Raw genomic sequence first — 17654 nt, 5'->3', positions numbered from 1 at the left:
GAAAGGCATTGATCACTCGGTTGTTTAGGAGAGGTGCCATGGTTATTGAAAGGCATTGATCACTGGGTTGTTTAGGAGAGGTGCCAATGGTTATTGAAAGGCATTGATCACTGGGTTGTTTAGGAGAGGTGCCATGGTTATTGAAAGGCATTGATCACTGGGTTGTTTAGGAGAGGTGCCAATGGTTATTGAAAGGCATTGATCACTGGGTTGTTTAGGAGAGGTACCATGGTTATTGAAAGGCATTGATCACTGGGTTGTTTAGGAGAGGTGCCATGTTTATTGAAAGGCATTGATCACTCGGTTGTTAAGGAGAGGTACCATGGTTATTGAAAGGCATTGATCACTCGGTTGTTTAGGAGAGGTGCCATGGTTATTGAAAGGCATTGATCACTGGGTTGTTTAGGAGAGGTACCATGGTTATTGAAAGGCATTGATCACTGGGTTGTAAAGGAGAGGTGCCAATGGTTATTGAAAGGCATTGATCACTCGGTTGTTTAGGAGAGGTACCATGGTTATTGAAAGGCATTGATCACTCTGTTGTTTAGGAGAGGTGCCAATGGTTATTGAAAGGCATTGATCACTCGGTTGTTTAGGAGAGGTGCCATGGTTATTGAAAGGCATTGATCACTCGGTTGTTTAGGAGAGGTGCCAATGGTTATTGAAAGGCATTGATCACTCGGTTGTTTAGGAGAGGTACCATGGTTATTGAAAGGCATTGATCACTCGGTTGTTTAGGAGAGGTGCCATGGTTATTGAAAGGCATTGATCACTCGGTTGTTTAGGAGAGGTGCCAATGGTTATTGAAAGGCATTGATCACTCTGTTGTTTAGGAGAGGTGCCAATGGTTATTGAAAGGCATTGATCACTCGGTTGTTTAGGAGAGGTGCCATGGTTATTGAAAGGCATTGATCACTGGGTTGTTTAGGAGAGGTGCCAATGGTTATTGAAAGGCATTGATCACTGGGTTGTTTAGGAGAGGTGCCAATGGTTATTGAAAGGCATTGATCACTCGGTTGTTTAGGAGAGGTGCCAATGGTTATTGAAAGGCATTGATCACTCGGTTGTTTAGGAGAGGTGCCATGGTTATTGAAAGGCATTGATCACTCGGTTGTTTAGGAGAGGTGCCAATGGTTATTGAAAGGCATTGATCACTGGGTTGTTTAGGAGAGGTACCATGGTTATTGAAAGGCATTGATCACTCGGTTGTTTAGGAGAGGTGCCAATGGTTATTGAAAGGCATTGATCACTGGGTTGTTTAGGAGAGGTGCCATGGTTATTGAAAGGCATTGATCACTGGGTTGTAAAGGACAAATTTAATATTTTATCATTCAGCTACGCACTTTGACATGTTTGAACTCCTTTAGACCTTTCTTACTAGATTCAAGTTTAATTAAATGCTTCATTTACAACTCTAAGATATTGATGATCGAGCAGCAAACATAATAAAACCTGAACAGCCTGCGAGTTACTTGCGGGTTTTATGCTGGTTGCATATAGCCATTTTCACCCATATTCTGAGGGATTAAGGGTTCAGTGTCAATAATAAACCAGAAAACTTTGAATCCATTTACTTCAATGTATTTCAGGTTAATGACTTTAAAGAGAATCATACAAAAATTGAAACAATGTGAATTGAATTGAGTGTGTTACTCATGTTATAAATGATAATGTTTATAGCCCAAAATGGACATGGTCTTTCGTGCGCATTCCATATTCAACTGTTTATTACCTAGGTGTACTGTGACATCAGGCTGTAATAAAATCGTATCAGTATTCAAGTATATATGTTGTATAAATATAAGGTTCTTCCATCTGTTTGAAGTGCTTTACCAAGTAAACAAATCCTGATTTAAAGTTGTATGGAGCTGGAGATTTTATTTGTTCAATTTTGAAAGCTACAATCATTTGGGTCTTGGGTTTGCAATGACTTATGTTTGTGAGACTCTGTGACACACATGCAGTGGGCGGCAATGACAAACTGGGTGAAAGATAAAGTCATGTTCTGTAATCTAGGTTATAATGTCTAGGGCGCTTGATGAATTTGGAAATGAATAACCTCCATTGTGCACCAGATAAACATCATTATAAATCCTAAAACGAGAGGAGAGGGCGGGATACGGGAACAATCATGTCGCTCTGTCATATCTTATTAGTGTGGGCTGTCTTCAAATATGTTTATCCCATTACCACTTAGAAATGTATTTTGATGCATGTGTAGTCCTTAAGAAAGTTAAGTTAAATTCAAGAACTTTCTTACAAGATTCAAGTTTAAAAGGTTTCATTTCCAACCCAATATGATGATCAGCAAACAGCATAAAACCTGAACAGACTGCGAGTTACTCGCAGGCTGTTCTGGTTTTATGCTGTTTGCACATAGCCATTTTCACTTCGCTTCTGAGTGGGAAAGGGTTATACATGTTAGGTTAGTTGATGCTGATTGAACCACCTTATATCTATTTCCATTTTATGAAAATGTGAATAAGACAGTCAAGCTATGTAGCACATAGCTAAAAGTATCGTAAGTTTGAAAAAGATCAAGTTCCTTTGATTAAAGTCATTGATTATTATCTGTAAATCAAAGTTTGATTCTGGTATTAACATCATACTCTAGGTAACATGTGGGGATAGTCATTCTATTCATGTGCAAACTTTATAGTAACACATGAGTGATAGAATTGAAGCGCCAGCTCTTATGACCATAGTGACCATCAAAATGGGAGCAGTGTTCACAAGAGGCACATCAACTTTGCAAAGGTTTCCTCTCCCTCTCTTTCAATACATAATTCTCTAAATTCTCTATTCTTTGGGCAGGAATATGCTCCACTAAGCTGAATTCCTTCATTATACCCCCACAAACAAAGTTTAGGGGGGTATATAGGAGTGAGCTTGTCTGTTGGTCTGTTGGTCGGTCGGTCTGTCTGTCGGTCTGTATTAAGTGTCCGCTCTCTAATTCAAGTTGTTTTCATCCGATCTTCACCAAACTTGGTCAGATGTTGTATCAAGATGATGTCTAGGTCAAGTTCGAATATTGGTCATGCCGGGTCAAAAACTAGGTCACGGGGTCACTTAGTGTGTTTTAAACATTAAGCATGGTGTCCGCTCTCAAATTCAAGTAGTTTTCATCCGATCTTCACCAAACTTCGTCAGAAGTTGTATCTTTTCATTTGGTTAGAGTTTTTAGATAGACTATTCAACAAATAGTCCCAACTTTAATGCTCACCTAAATTTGGGGTAGGAGGGCCAATATATGGACCCATACAACAAAGCAAAAAAGCCTTGCTTTCAACACTCTTGTCACTTTTTTTACCCAACCATTACCCAATAAATATAAAACTTGCACAAATCAGTTGTTCAAATGATATCAAGGCTTAGTGCAAAATGGTTTGAGTTTATTTAAAACCATGGCCCTTAGGGGGCTAGGCATGCAGTTTTCTTTAAATGGCTAAAAGTAAACCTTGTGAACAACTTAAAGCCATTTATGCCTAGCGTCTAGAAAAAAGGCCTTGGCAAACAGCGTAGACCCAGATGAGATGCCGCATGATGCGGCATCTCATCAGGGTCTGCGCTGTTTGCTTAAAGGAATTTCTGTACGAAATATTCTAAATATAGAAATAAATATACTAGACATCCCTAATTTTGGAAATAAATTGATCCAATTTAGAAGGATGGGAGAGTCCACTAGGCATAAATGGTAAAAAACTACATTTTTTGCCAAATCATCTAGAGACTTGCTGACAGAGCAATAACGTTTTCTTATATATATTGGCTGTAATTGAAAAAGGGTCCTGTCTGGTAATATACTTGGCAATCACTTGGCATTTAACCCTTTCAGCGCTGGAACCGTATTTTAAAGGCCTTTGCAAACAGATTGGATCAAGATGAGATGCCACAAAACGTGGCGTCTCATCAGGATCCAAACTGTTTGCTATTCAGATAGTATTTTTTGAAAAAAAAATCGAAGAAAATGCTAATTTTAGAAATTCAGCAGAAGACATTTTAGCAGACAACATATTTCCCAGCATGCAAAGGGTTACAATTATATTTCGGGATAACAAATAATTAATGACTTACTGTGACCTAAGGAGACTTTTATTAGCACCATGGGATAAGGTAAATTGTAGCAAAGTTTTGAGGAATCTGGCTGAGATAACAGGACCCCCAAGAGAAGTCAGAAAGGGTAATAGGTGGCAGTATGAAAAAATTGTTCACATGTTTTTGTAATTATCAAGTAATCTGGTTATCACTTAAATTAGGACATCCCATATGAATTTATATAATTAGGTAAAAGTGTACATTCATAAAGTGGTGGGTAGAGATTAATCAACTTATGGCAGTATTTTTTATGCATTAAAACTGTTCCTGTGGTGGGATCTTATGATACAAGAGTCGTTATGAATTTACTGTTTATTAATGTCATTTGATGTCTGGCATCAAAATTGGTGTCAGATAAAAGTAAGTTAGTTGCATTAATCTTGTAATCTCAGAGATAACATTTTGCATCATTTTGATGCAAATGTGCGTGTCATTTTGTGAACTTGAGCTTTGAAATATTGCAGCTATTTTATGCAGATAGATAAATGTTTTTGCGAAATGTTAGAGTGCAAATATGAAAGAAAATTGGTCAATGACTTCTTGTAAATGCTTTTAACAAGGCATATTGATAGCAGTAAAACAGATACCATGAAATATTAGTACCCGTCCTCATCTTTCTCCATATACTTTGACAAATTCCATCACTCTTATTTGCTGGATATAAAATGAACAAACAAATAGGTCCAAATCATGAAAAATAGAATCACTTGAAAATAATTCCAACAAAAACTAGAAACAAAATTGTGTAAACTTTTCCCACCCTGAATTTACCCAGATGTTAAATACATTAGAACCTGTTTTTTCCCAAACATTTGCTAAGAGACATTTTTATGGTATAAAAACATGTTTTAGCATCTTTTTCTTGTAACATGTTCAATGTATGTGTCATGTCAACTTTACGAATGTAATTGCCTGGCTTGAAATCGTTATTTATGTAAAATTTCAATAATTGCATTTTGCTAAACAGCTAATGTTTTTATATTGAGAAACATTTTTTTTTTTTTTTTTTAAGTTTTCAAAAAAGTAGAGATGTATTAAATAGTTAAATGGCAAATAAAAAATAATTTTACTGTCTTAAAAGTAAAATTAGTACATATGGTAAATGTATAGAGACCATTACACTGTAACTCCAATTATGACTTGTATGACGGGGTCCAAACCACAGGACAGCGTGATAAACAGATTAGCCTTATGAGTTTTGAGCTCATTTATTTATAAATTATTGCAAGGTTGTGTTGTAATTTGCCAATACATTCATGTAAACCCTACTGTATGGATAATTAAAGAAATTCATAAACGCAAACTTGCGTGATTTTTCAAAAGTCTAACGTGTATATTGCATTAGACAGTGGCTTCATGGGGCACTATTCAGATTTAATTATAACAACCAATGAAAGAGTGAGTTAAATTTTAGATTGAATGCAATCTTGTATTGGACCATATACACTTACTCGTGCTTCCCGGGACTTACTGAAAATAGTGCAAAAATGAAAGTGAATATCTGTTAACTATGACTTTTTATCATTTTAATTTGTGACAGTTGATATAATGCTATATTGTTCTTTTTTTGAATTGTTTTGTGGTTTTGAATTTTGCATAATATAACTTAAAATGCTCAAAGATCTATTCAGTAGACAGCTGAAGATAATGGGTCTATAAACCTGTTTATAAATTTGTTTTTAATGTAGACTCATTATGGGGGTGTTGATGGATGTTGTATGTAAGGCCAATTAAGGTTTATGTGTTGTGATGTTGTTTTGTCTAGGTGGGGTTTGATAATGTATACATTTTGTCTACCTTTGTACTTTGGCCCAGAATAATATTTGCACTATACCAACTGAGCTTGGTTGCACTATACCAATTGAGCTTGGTTGCACAGTATCAACTGTTGTTGGTTGCAGTATACCAACTGAGCTGTTACACTGTACCAACTTAGCTTTGTTGCACTGTAAAAACTGAGCTTGGTTGCAGTATACCAACTGAGCTTGGTTGCACTAGTATCAACTGTGGTTGGTTTCACTGTACCAACTGAGCTTGGTTTCACTGTACCAACTGAGCTTGGTTTCACTGTACCAACTGAGCTTGGTTTCACTGTACCAACTGAGCTTGATTTCACTTTACCAACTGAGCTTGGTTTCACTGTACCAACTGAGCTTGGTTTCACTGTACCAACTGAGCTTGGTTTCACTGTACCAACTGAGCTTGGTTTCACTGTACCAACTGAGCTTGGTTTCACTGTACCAACTGAGCTTGGTTTCACTGTACCAACTGAGCTTGGTTTCACTGTACCAACTGTGGTTGGTTTCACTGTACCAACTGAGCTTGGTTTCACTGTACAAACTGAGCTTGGTTGCAGTATACCAACTGAGCTTGGTTTCACTGTACCAACTGAGCTTGGTTTCACTGTACAAACTGAGCTTGGTTGCAGTATACCAACTGAGCTTGGTTTCACTGTACAAACTGAGCTTGGTTTCACTGTACCAACTGAGCTTGGTTTCACTGTACCAACTGAGCTTGGTTGCAGTATACCAACTGAGCTTGGTTTCACTGTACCAACTGAGCTTGGTTTCACTGTACCAACTGAGCTTGGTTTCACTGTACCAACTGAGCTTGGTTGCAGTATAACAACTGAGCTTGGTTTCACTATACCAACTGAGCTTGGTTTCACTGTACCAACTGAGCTTGGTTTCACTGTACAAACTGAGCTTGGTTTCACTATACCAACTGAGCTTGGTTTCACTATACCAACTGAGCTTGGTTTCACTGTACCAACTGAGCTTGGTTTCACTATACCAACTGGGCTTGGTTTCACTATACCAACTGAGCTTGGTTTCACTGTACCAACTGAGCTTGGTTTCACTTTACCAACTGAGCTTGGTTTCACTGTATCAACTGAGCTTGGTTTCACTGTACCAACTAAGCTTGGTTTCACTGTACCAACTGAGTTTGGTTTCACTAGTATCAACTGTGGTTGGTTTCACTGTACCAACTGAGCTTGGTTTCACTGTACAAACTGAGCTTGGTTTCACTGTACAAACTGAGCTTGGTTTCACTGTACCAACTAAGCTTGGTTTCACTGTACCAACTGAGCTTGGTTTCACTGTACCAACTGAGCTTGGTTTCACTGTACAAACTGAGCTTGGTTTCACTGTACCAACTGAGCTTGGTTTCACTGTTCCAACTGAGCTTGGTTTCACTGTACCAACTGAGCTTGGTTTCACTGTACAAACTGAGCTTGGTTTCACTGTACCAACTGAGCTTGGTTTCACTGTACCAACTGAGCCTTGTATCAGCTGAGCTTGTGTGCATTACACCTACTGAGCTTATTTACATTATACCTTTACATTAACTTTAAAGTTGAATCTTTGTAATCATGAAATTATAAAGTGTTTTTAACGTTGACAGTAAAACATTAATAACACATCAAACTCAGTAACAAAATACAAAATGAATATATATTAAAAAGTAAAAACAATTAGAGCTAGAAAAAATAGCTTTTCATTATACAACATCAAATTAAAATGAAAGAACATCAAACATTTATCAGAAAGATTTTAAATGTAGAAGTTTAAGTTTATAAGTGTCATACTACACTGTAACTCCAATATAACGCAGATGACGGGGTCCAAGCCAGGCAACAGCGTTATAAACGGACAGTGTTATAAGTTTTGAGCTTATTTATTTAAGGGGGATATAAAAACAGGTATAGTATAGCCTATAATATAGGTCCTGTGTATTGTCATGCTGTGTTGTCATCTGCAAATACATGCATATAAACCGAATCGAACGATAACAGTATACATACCGCTTTTCTAATGGGCACATTTATCCGATAATCCAATATAATTACAACATCGCTTACGAAAAAATAATGTTAAACATTTATGACAAGAAATATTTTACAAATTTCATAAACAAATTCATATGCCTACGCCATTTTCAAAATAAATAGTACAGTGCATTGTGGGACACAGCTTTCATTGGACGAGCAAATTTAAATTTAGATTGAATGCAATACGATACATGTACAAAGAAATGTTTTATTGCCTCATACGCAGCATGTAAAAAACGTGCTTTCCGTGGACTTTCTGATAACGGGCAAAAATTTAAGTGCATCTCTGTTAACTATAATACTGCGTGAGCATGTAAATAAATTGTCAGGATTTTAAATTTACTTTTTGTAAACGTACTGAAACATTAAACATACACGAAGATCTTTTTATTTATCAAGCATGTATCGCATATAATAAACGATAACACACACAGTCATAGTTTATACAATGAAATACAATACACGATAAATACAAAACATAAACAGGAAATCGTTTTAAATAACTTTAATTTGATAATTATTCCGCTTGCACATGCCTTATTGAAATTAGCGCACCGAACCGCTCTTATAGGGAATACATGTAATAAACACGGACTCGCGAGTTTTCACACCTTTATTGACATTACACAACATATTAACACCAATTAGCTGTCGAGTGTCGCTTAACCTCTAATCGATTAAAATCAGTTAAACGGACGGATAAAGCAATCAAGCTGTGATCGCCAGCTTCTTTGAATTTTCTGAAAAAACATGAAGTTGCATAACATGGATTTGAATCAGAAATGGAAGGTTGGAGAAAAAACGGGATCCAAGGACCCCCAGCGTTATATTGGACACAGCGTTATAACAGACCGCACTATATTGGAGTTACAGTGTATATGGTTGAAATCAGTCAAAAACTAATATTTCAAGTTTTTATTTTTTATTTATCTTGCTAAATATACTTCAATATGACTCTGTCATTAAATTTCCCTCAAGTTTTTGCAAGTTCAATCAACCTTCTAGCAAACCCTAATTGTCCCTGGTCCTTTTTTTTCTTACACAGTTTGGCCATGTAGTTTTCTGAAGAATATGTGGGTGATAAACAACACCCCTTTCTCCACTAAATGTCACAAATGATTTAAATAGATATTTTTTTAATTTTTATATTAACCCTTTTTAATAAAGAATTTTTTCCAGATGGGTATAAATCTGTGAACATACTTGTTTCCCTGTACTATCTCTCAGATAAATGGTATTTTTATTATTTTGGGTCTAGAATCATATTGGACCAATTAGTATTAAGAGATTTAACCCTCCCATATAGTATTATTTAAGGTTTATATTTATGGTTGTAAGGTGACAGCATTCTGTGTTCAACAGTCCTTAAACAGTATGATGGTAAGGAAATATACAGTATTTTATGTAACTATTTATTCAAAACTGTCTCTACAAGGTCATAAAACAGCAATTAAACGTTGGTTTGAAAGGATGGATGTTTGTGTGAAGGTCAATGTTTTATAACAGCAAATCTAATTGGACTATAAAATCTTGTCTTTTCTCTCAACATCTTAAGCTGAAAATCTCACAATATGACAGGAGAATGAAACAAGAATTTAAGTGTCACTGACAGATGTTCCCTGGTATTATACCAATATGTTTATATGGCAGGTGCTCCCTGGTAGTAGACTTCAATAATCAGCAAAAAACTCCAAAATGTATTTGACAAATATAAAGTTCAAGTGTTTATGATGTCATAATTAACAAGTCAAGTCAAATATTAAGTCTTCAATTGTCATACAACATATCATTCCTGCTTAGTTGTAGCGATGGGGAAGTAGTGGTATGATCATCAGAAAAACAGGTTACTGTCCTATTGTTTTCATCAAGTATCACTTTTATTGTATTCTAATTTTCCCTGATATGTAACAAAATGATTGGGCTGTAACTTTTTATGTCCCCCACTATAGTAGTGGGGGACATATTGTTTTTGCCCTGTCTGTCTGTTGGTCTGTTGGTCTGTCTGTTTGCGCCAACTTTAACATTTTGCAATAACTTTTGCTATATTGAAGATAGCAACTTCATATTTGGCATGCATGTGTATCTCATGAAGCTGCACATTTTGAGTGGTGAAAGGTCAAGGTCAAGGTCATCCTTCAAGGTCAGAGGTCAAATATATGTGGCCAAAATCGCTCATTTTATGAATACTTTTGCAATATTGAAGATAGCAACTTGATATTTGGCATGCATGTGTATCTCATGGAGCTGCACATTTTGAGTGGTGAAAGGTCAAGGTCATCCTTCAAGGTCAGAGGTCAATTATATGTGACCAAAATCGCTAATTTTATGAATACTTTTGCAATATTGAAGATAGCAACTTGATATTTGGCATGCATGTGCATCTCATGGAGCTGCTCATTTTGAGTGGTGAAAGGTCAAGGTCAAGGTCATCCTTCAAGGTCAGAGGTCAAATATATGTGGCCCAAATCGCTTATTTTATGAATACTTTTGCAATATTGAAGATAGCAACTTGATATTTGGCATGCATGTGTATCTCATGGAGCTGCACATTTTGAGTGGTGAAAGGTCAAGGTCATCCTTCACAAGGTCAAGGTCATCCTACAATGTCAAACATCATATAGGGGGACATTGTGTTTCACAAACACATCTTGTTATTTGCTAATATTGATCACTGGATGAATTGAATTTGATTCTGAGAAAGGAAACATAAGCAAAATAATAATCAGTATGCAATATCTTCTTGAAAGGTCTTTAATTTGACCTGATTGTACATACGTAACTCTTTGGTGGGTTACAAGCTGCCTCACAATGTTACTGAAATCAGCTGATTAGTCACAGCAATCTTGCATGGCACAGAAATGTCCTACTTGTTAGGAAAGGGCAATAACTCCTTGAAAAGTCATTGGAAGTGAAACTACTTGTCAGTATTACATATATCCATCCTGTACGGGTACCGCATATAAAATTTAACCCTTTACCACATAGATACGTATATATACGCATTTGTAGTCCCTTAGAAAGTTAAATTTAATGAAAAACATTTCTTACTTGATTAAAGTTTTAAAGGCTTCATTTCCATAGATACTGATGAGCAGCAAACAGCAAAAACCCTGAACAGACTGTGAGTTACTCGCAGGCTGTTCTGGTTTTAAGCTCTTTGCCCATAGCCATTTACACTTTGTCTCTGATTGGAAAAGGGTTAATCAACTTGGAATCATTAATTCCTCAGAATTCTTTAGAGGTTTCAGACAATGCCATAGAAAATGACCCCTCATCCAAGCTTTAGTGATGGATGAAGGGGCATTATTGGAAATAAAGCCTGAGGCTGAGCATGTATAATTTAGCATATCGTTCCGACGATATTTCTAATCGATCGCGATTTAAAGCATAAAAACAAATCGAGTATACCTCACTCCAACCGGAAGCGCTCTTCAATGGGAAGTCATAATTTACAGTAAAAAGAATGTTTTGTTGCATTACTTCATAAAGGGTGGGAAATCCATTGATTCCTTTTTAAACAAAATATAAAATGTTCAAATGGGATGGGAATATACATGCTCAGCCTCAGGCTTTATTTCCAATAATGCCCCTTCATCCATCACTAAAGCTTGGATGAGGGGTCATTATTTTCCATAAAGCCTTCTGGCTTTCACATGTATAATTTAGCATCTTTAAAAAGCAACAAAAACATTCTTTCCATAGAATGATATATAATACAACACAAAAAATAAAAAGTGTAACAAATATCAATTCCAAATAAGTATTGTCTTCCACTCTTATATAAATGCACCATATCTGTTATAAAATGTATAACAAATTCAAAAGCATTATGTATCAAACATATTTGATATTTGAACAACACAAAAGACCATGTCCATAAGAAATATTGTGTCTAATCAACATGAGAATTGAAAACAGCTTGGGAGAATGAGACATTTTCATTTGTTAAAGCCTTTCGAAGATAAAATTTTCGAAAGTTTTTATCCGACTTCCAGTCTGCAGTGTCCAATATATTTTTTAAACTACATCCTCTACTAAATGCAGCCGAGGTGGATGCACTTCTATACGAATGTGCCTTAAAGATTTCAGAATTGACACCCGACATAGTCAACACATCTTTCAACCATCTAGCAATGGTGCTAGAGGAAACTGGCTGAAAAGTTTTATATGATATAAAAAACTGTGACGATTTCCTAATCGTTTTAGTAACTCTAAGATAATGTAAAACAGTATGCATAACACATAATTCTTCTTTGTCATAATGATCTATTTTAAGCAGAAATGCATCACCCATTTTAGTCGTTTTCAATAGTTTAGGAAATGTAAACACAACTGCCTGTTGTTCCTTATACAAGTTATTAACATTCATAGAAACTAAAGTCTGTGCTCTTGGAGCTGTAGCCAGTGCAATCAGTGCTACCAATTTCAATGTCAACATTTTCAATGTCAGATTATTCAAAGGATAAAGAGACATTAAATATTTTAAAACAACTGATACATCCCACGTGAATCTATAACGCGGTACAGGTGGCTTACTATGAAAACAACCTTTAAGGTATCGTTTCACTAAGAAACAATTCTGACACCAAGAATTTCCGAAAAAAGGTAATGTCTGTAGAAGCATTGATTTGTGTGTGTTAAGAACTGAGTAAGATTTATTATTATACTTTAAATAATAAAGATAATCAACTACTTTAATTTCAGTCGTAATAAGGGGATTAACTTTCCTTCGTAAACACCAAAAATACCATCGTTTCCACGCCAGGTCATATTGCTTCCTAGTTCCAGGTCTCCATGACTGGATGATAGTGTTTGCAGTTTCTGGTAAAAGTCCTTGACTCTCAAGTGATTTCCGGATAAGACTGCTGCGCCCATGATGATCTTCTTTGCTAACGGATGCTCCTGTCCGTTGTGTGGCAGGGTGAGCAAGTCCCTGTGTTTTGGTAGCCTGACAGGAAAATCAGATAGAATAGTCATCATCATAGAAAACCATGTTTGAGACCTCCATATAGGAAAAACTACTATAGCTTTCTCTACCTTATCAGTTTTAATTTTATTGATTACTTTCCCCATAAGATTAAATGGGGGGAAAATATATGGAACTTCAGTTTTCCAACAAATACTAAATGCATTAGTATATGTTGATCCAGGTTCTGGAAACCAAGAGACAAATCTATCTATCTGCTTGTTAATTCTGGATGCAAAAAGATCTATTTTAGGTACAAAAAACTGAGAAGTAATTCTACAAAAAATATCTGCTTTTAACATCCATTCTGTTGCATCAGAAAAATTTCTTGAATAAAAATCAGCTGTATTTAAAACACCTGGGACATGAATAGCAGACAAATATATTTTCCTTTCAATACACCATTGCCAAATATCTTTGGCTAACAAATCCATAGAAATTGATGTCATGCCACCCATGTCATTAATATATTTTATTGCTGATATGTTATCAGATTGTATTTCTATGTGAACATTACAATGATGAACATACAATGATTGTAAAGCATAGAAAATTGCAAGTAATTCTAAATAATTAATTGACAGAGCAGATTCTTCAGGATTCCATCTGCCGTTAGAATATCTTTCAGTGTCTAACTCTTCACAACCCCATCCTTGCTTAGATGCGTCAGTCCGACATCTCGACTGAATCGAAAAAGGACGAATCCGTTTTCCATTTTTTAATCTTATATTTTCTATCCACCACAAAAGTTCCATTTTACTTTCATCAGATAAAATCATCTTTTGATTAAAATCTGTACTAGAATTCAAACCGAGAATTTTGTTTCTTTCCAAAGTCCTATAATGTAGGGGTGCCTCAAAAACTGCATAAAATGCATTAATAATCAATCCTATAAATGACGCCAATTCTCGTACAATAATTGTATTTTTACTATAAATATTTCGAGCGTACAAAATAATCTTTTGTAACTTTTCTTCTGTGAGGAAAACCATGAATTGAACACTGTCAATAATAAATCCAAAAAAGACCATCCTTTGTGTAGGGATCAGAACCGATTTTGAATGGTTAATGGTATAACCTAATTTCTGCAAAGTGTCAATCATTGTTAGTGTGTTAGCCTTACAAACAGCTTGATTCAGGTTCATATTCAACGAATCATCAATGTAGTATGAACAGCGTATGCCTAACTGTCGAAAATAGGAATACACTGGTTTTAAAATTTTTGTAAAAATATATGGGGCAGATGCCAATCCGAACGGAAGACAACTGAACGAGTACAACACTTCGTTCCAATAAAATTTAAGATATTTCTGGCTTTCTTTATGAATTGGTATAGAATAATATGCTTGTTCCATGTCTACTGATGTCATGAAATCATTTTCTTGTAATAAATCCAAAACAACATTAAATGTTTCTTGTTTGAAATGATGGTATGTTACAAACTCATTCAAGGCTTTAAGATTAATTACTGGTCTAAATTTACCACCAGGTTTTGGTACAATGAATATATTTGATATGAACTCATTTGGTTCTGATATGGATACCTTTATGGCACCTATTTCCAATAATTTTTTAATTTCAGTATCTATTATAATTCGCTGTTCATTATTAAATTTAATACTATTTGGAAGTTTTTTCTGAACAGGCTGTTTGTAAAATTCAATGGAATAACCATTGACAACATCTAGTATCCATGTGTCAGTGGTTAGTTTTTCCCAACTTTCAAAACAATTTTTAAGTTTACCGACCGAGGAATCTACTTGTCGTTTGGGTAAGCTGAAGTAGCTCCTACCCGGCCTGCTCTGGCCCTGAAAGGTCTTGAGAAATTTCCTCTCTGTACAGGATATGGCTGGAATCTATAATTCCCAGAATATCCTCTGCGAAATGGTCTGTTGGTTCCACGTCCCCGCCATGGTTTGTAGGACCCATACTGGGAATCCTTAGCAATATATGCCATCGAGTCACATGATTTAATTTCCTTGGACACATCATCGCCAAACAGATTCTTTGTAATAGGCATTGATATATTACACAGTCCAAAGTATTTCTTTTTCAAATGAGGACGAATGCTGTAGCGCCTCTTTACTGAAATATTGTACTGTACTTGACCAAGCAATGTAAGTGTGTCCGACAAAAGGGTTTTTGTTCCCTGATTTAATGCAGCCGATTTCAGATTTTCAGCTAATTTGATTACCGGTACCATGGCTGTGGCAACAATATTCTGAATTTCAGCCAAACCTCTGTCTTGTGTGTGCACTCTTTTATCTAATATTTTCCAGATTTCAGGATTAACAAGTGGTGGTCCAGCCATATCAACATTTTCAGGAATCTTATATTTCTTTGCAATTTCCTCTATATCGCACTGAGAAGTGCATGCCACATTAATCAATTTTGCTAAAGATTTAGCAATGGGTTTATCCGTTTCTAAAGCCTTCAATTTAGGAGGCTGCCAATTTTCATCCTCAGAAGTAACTGAGCCAAACAGTTCTTCTTCAATATTCTTAGACCTAGAAGGTCCTGGAGTTTCAGTGTCTGAAACATCCTCTGAATTTATTTGCACATGTAAATTTGGCCGATCCACCTCTTGATAAGAATATTCATCAAATGTATCATAATAGTGGGGGTCAACATCTGGAATACCCAGTTTCTGTCTTAATTTTACAATATCTTCCTTTGAGAGCTGATTTATGTCAATAGAAGATAATGGCAACTTTTTTGACTTGTTTGTAGGTGTCTGATTACGACTAACTGGTTTTGAGGCCTTTTTGACAACGGACTTAACTTTCTTTTTTCCCTTAACGGGACTTTTTCCACGTTTCTCTTTAGTAGTCACGGTGGAAACCTCAACCATAGAAGCAACATATGGTGTATCAACGATATCACCAGATTCGAAACCGGAAAACTCCGAGTCTCCGTTCACATCCGATAAGTCGAGAACATCGTTCTCAACAGAGCTCATTTTTACCAATTATGAACAAATATAAGAATACTTGCCTATAAATAAATATTTATAAACAAGGACAGCGTCCTTGTGAGCCCTTTTCTGTATACTAAACACAAAATATTCTAAGTTAAAACACGTGTGTGAAAAAAGCACTAAAAAATCGTGCCTACCTTGTCGATCGCCGAAACAATTATGACTTCCCATTGAAGAGCGCTTCCGGTTGGAGTGAGGTATACTCGATTTGTTTTTATGCTTTAAATCGCGATCGATTAGAAATATCGTCGGAACGATATGCTAAATTATACATGTGAAAGCCAGAAGGCTTTATGGAAAATAATGTCCCTGAAATTCAATGGAGGCAAATGACCAACAATTTACACATGCCCACCATATACAGATTATGCTATTGTATGTCTTCACTAGCAGGATATTCTGTCTTGTTATCCCCCGCCATAGGTGGAGGGATATTGTTTTGGCATTGTCCGTCCGTCTTGCAGTCCGTCCGTCCTTTTGTCTGTCTGTCTGGAGCCATATCTTGGATGTGCTTTGGGGGATTTCGTTGAAACTTGGTATGAGTTTATATATGGCTAAGAGGATGATGCACGCCAAACGGCATTGTACACTATTTGCTAATAACAGAGTAATGGCCCTTTGTATCTTGAACAACTGCTTGTTTGTGTGTCCGGAGCCATATCTTGGAAGTGCTTTGGCGGATTTAATTGAAACTTGATATGAGTGTCAAGAAGCATATTGGCGGGGGGTTATCAATGCAACGAATTTGCTTGTTTGTAACTTACATTTGGTGCATTTACATAACTTATGCCTTCATTTTGTTGTGCTTATGAATATGTGTGAAAAAGTAATGGAACATTTTGCATCCAACAAAGAATTAAAGAAAAACAAGAGATGTGTTTGTCAGAAACACAATGCCCCCTATTGCGCCGCTTTGAAGCCATAAATTTGACCTTTGACCTTGAAGGATGACCTTGACCTTTCACCACTTAAAATGTGCAGCTCCATGAGATACACATGCATGCCAAATATCAAGTTGCTGTCTTCAATATTAAAAAAGTAACGACCAAACTTTAACGAAGGTTAAAGTTTTAGGAAAGAAAAATACAATGATATTTGACCTTGAAGGATGACCTTGACCTTGACTTTTCACCACTCAAAATGGGCAGCTCTGTGAGATACACATGCATGCCAAATATGAAGTTGCTATCTTCAATAATGCAAAAGTTATCAAACTTTAACCAAGGTAAAAGTTTTGGGACACACACATACAATGACACAATGACAGACAGTCAGGCCAAAAACAATATACCCCCCCTCTTTCGATCTGGGGGGGGGGGGGGGGCATAAATTAGCCAAGATAAACCAATCAACACAGTGAGCTTCAGTTCGGAAATCAGGAAATCAGTGAACCCTGTTTGCACTGTTACTGTGACATTTCCAACTGTGTTATTATCCCAGTTTGTGTTTTCAATTACTGTTATTCTCTCTGTGATTAAACGTTATATTGTGTGTCATCTTGAACTCTGTTGAGGTAGTGTTCTGATAATTCTGATGACCTGATTTTGGGGAGAAAATGGCTTACAAAAATGTGAATGTCCACTCTTATACTTAAATTGCTTCCTTGATTTTTGTCCCAGTTTATTTGGTTTAAAAGTTAAACATTTGTATACCTCTGTATCTATTTTTATTGCAAATCCCTTATTTGAAGCTGGGAATTAATTCTGCCGATATAAAAGCATTTTAAAGGTGGGGTTCAAAGATGAAATAATATATTCCAACTGAGGATGTATTTTGTTGGATAA

The 17654-nt window shown here is 36.1% G+C and overlaps 2 protein-coding genes across 7 annotated transcripts in view; one reads left to right on the top strand and one right to left on the bottom strand.

The window, feature by feature from the left end:
* The window catches only part of LOC127872807 (papilin-like), a 353664-nt gene that overhangs the window by 293335 nt on the left and 42675 nt on the right, over positions 1–17654 (top strand). The window lies entirely within an intron of this gene.
* On the bottom strand, positions 12739–15954 carry LOC127872811 (uncharacterized). The gene is made up of 2 exons (XM_052416228.1): positions 14642–15954; positions 12739–12875 (listed from the first exon to the last, which is right to left on the bottom strand). Exon 1 carries the CDS (start codon positions 15850–15852, stop codon positions 14650–14652), a length of 1203 nt encoding a protein of 400 aa, XP_052272188.1. The 5' UTR covers positions 15853–15954; the 3' UTR covers positions 12739–12875; positions 14642–14649.

Source organism: Dreissena polymorpha, chromosome 3 (assembly GCF_020536995.1).
Source record: "Dreissena polymorpha isolate Duluth1 chromosome 3, UMN_Dpol_1.0, whole genome shotgun sequence".
Classification (NCBI taxonomy): domain Eukaryota; kingdom Metazoa; phylum Mollusca; class Bivalvia; order Myida; family Dreissenidae; genus Dreissena; species Dreissena polymorpha.
The sequence above is the reverse complement of the archived record's forward strand: the minus strand, read 5'-3'. Positions and strand labels throughout refer to the sequence as shown.

Excerpts from the sequence above, each read along its gene's own strand:
- LOC127872811 (XM_052416228.1), bottom strand. The coding sequence starts at position 15,852 with ATGAGCTCTGTTGAGAACGATGTTCTCGACTTATCGGATGTGAACGGA.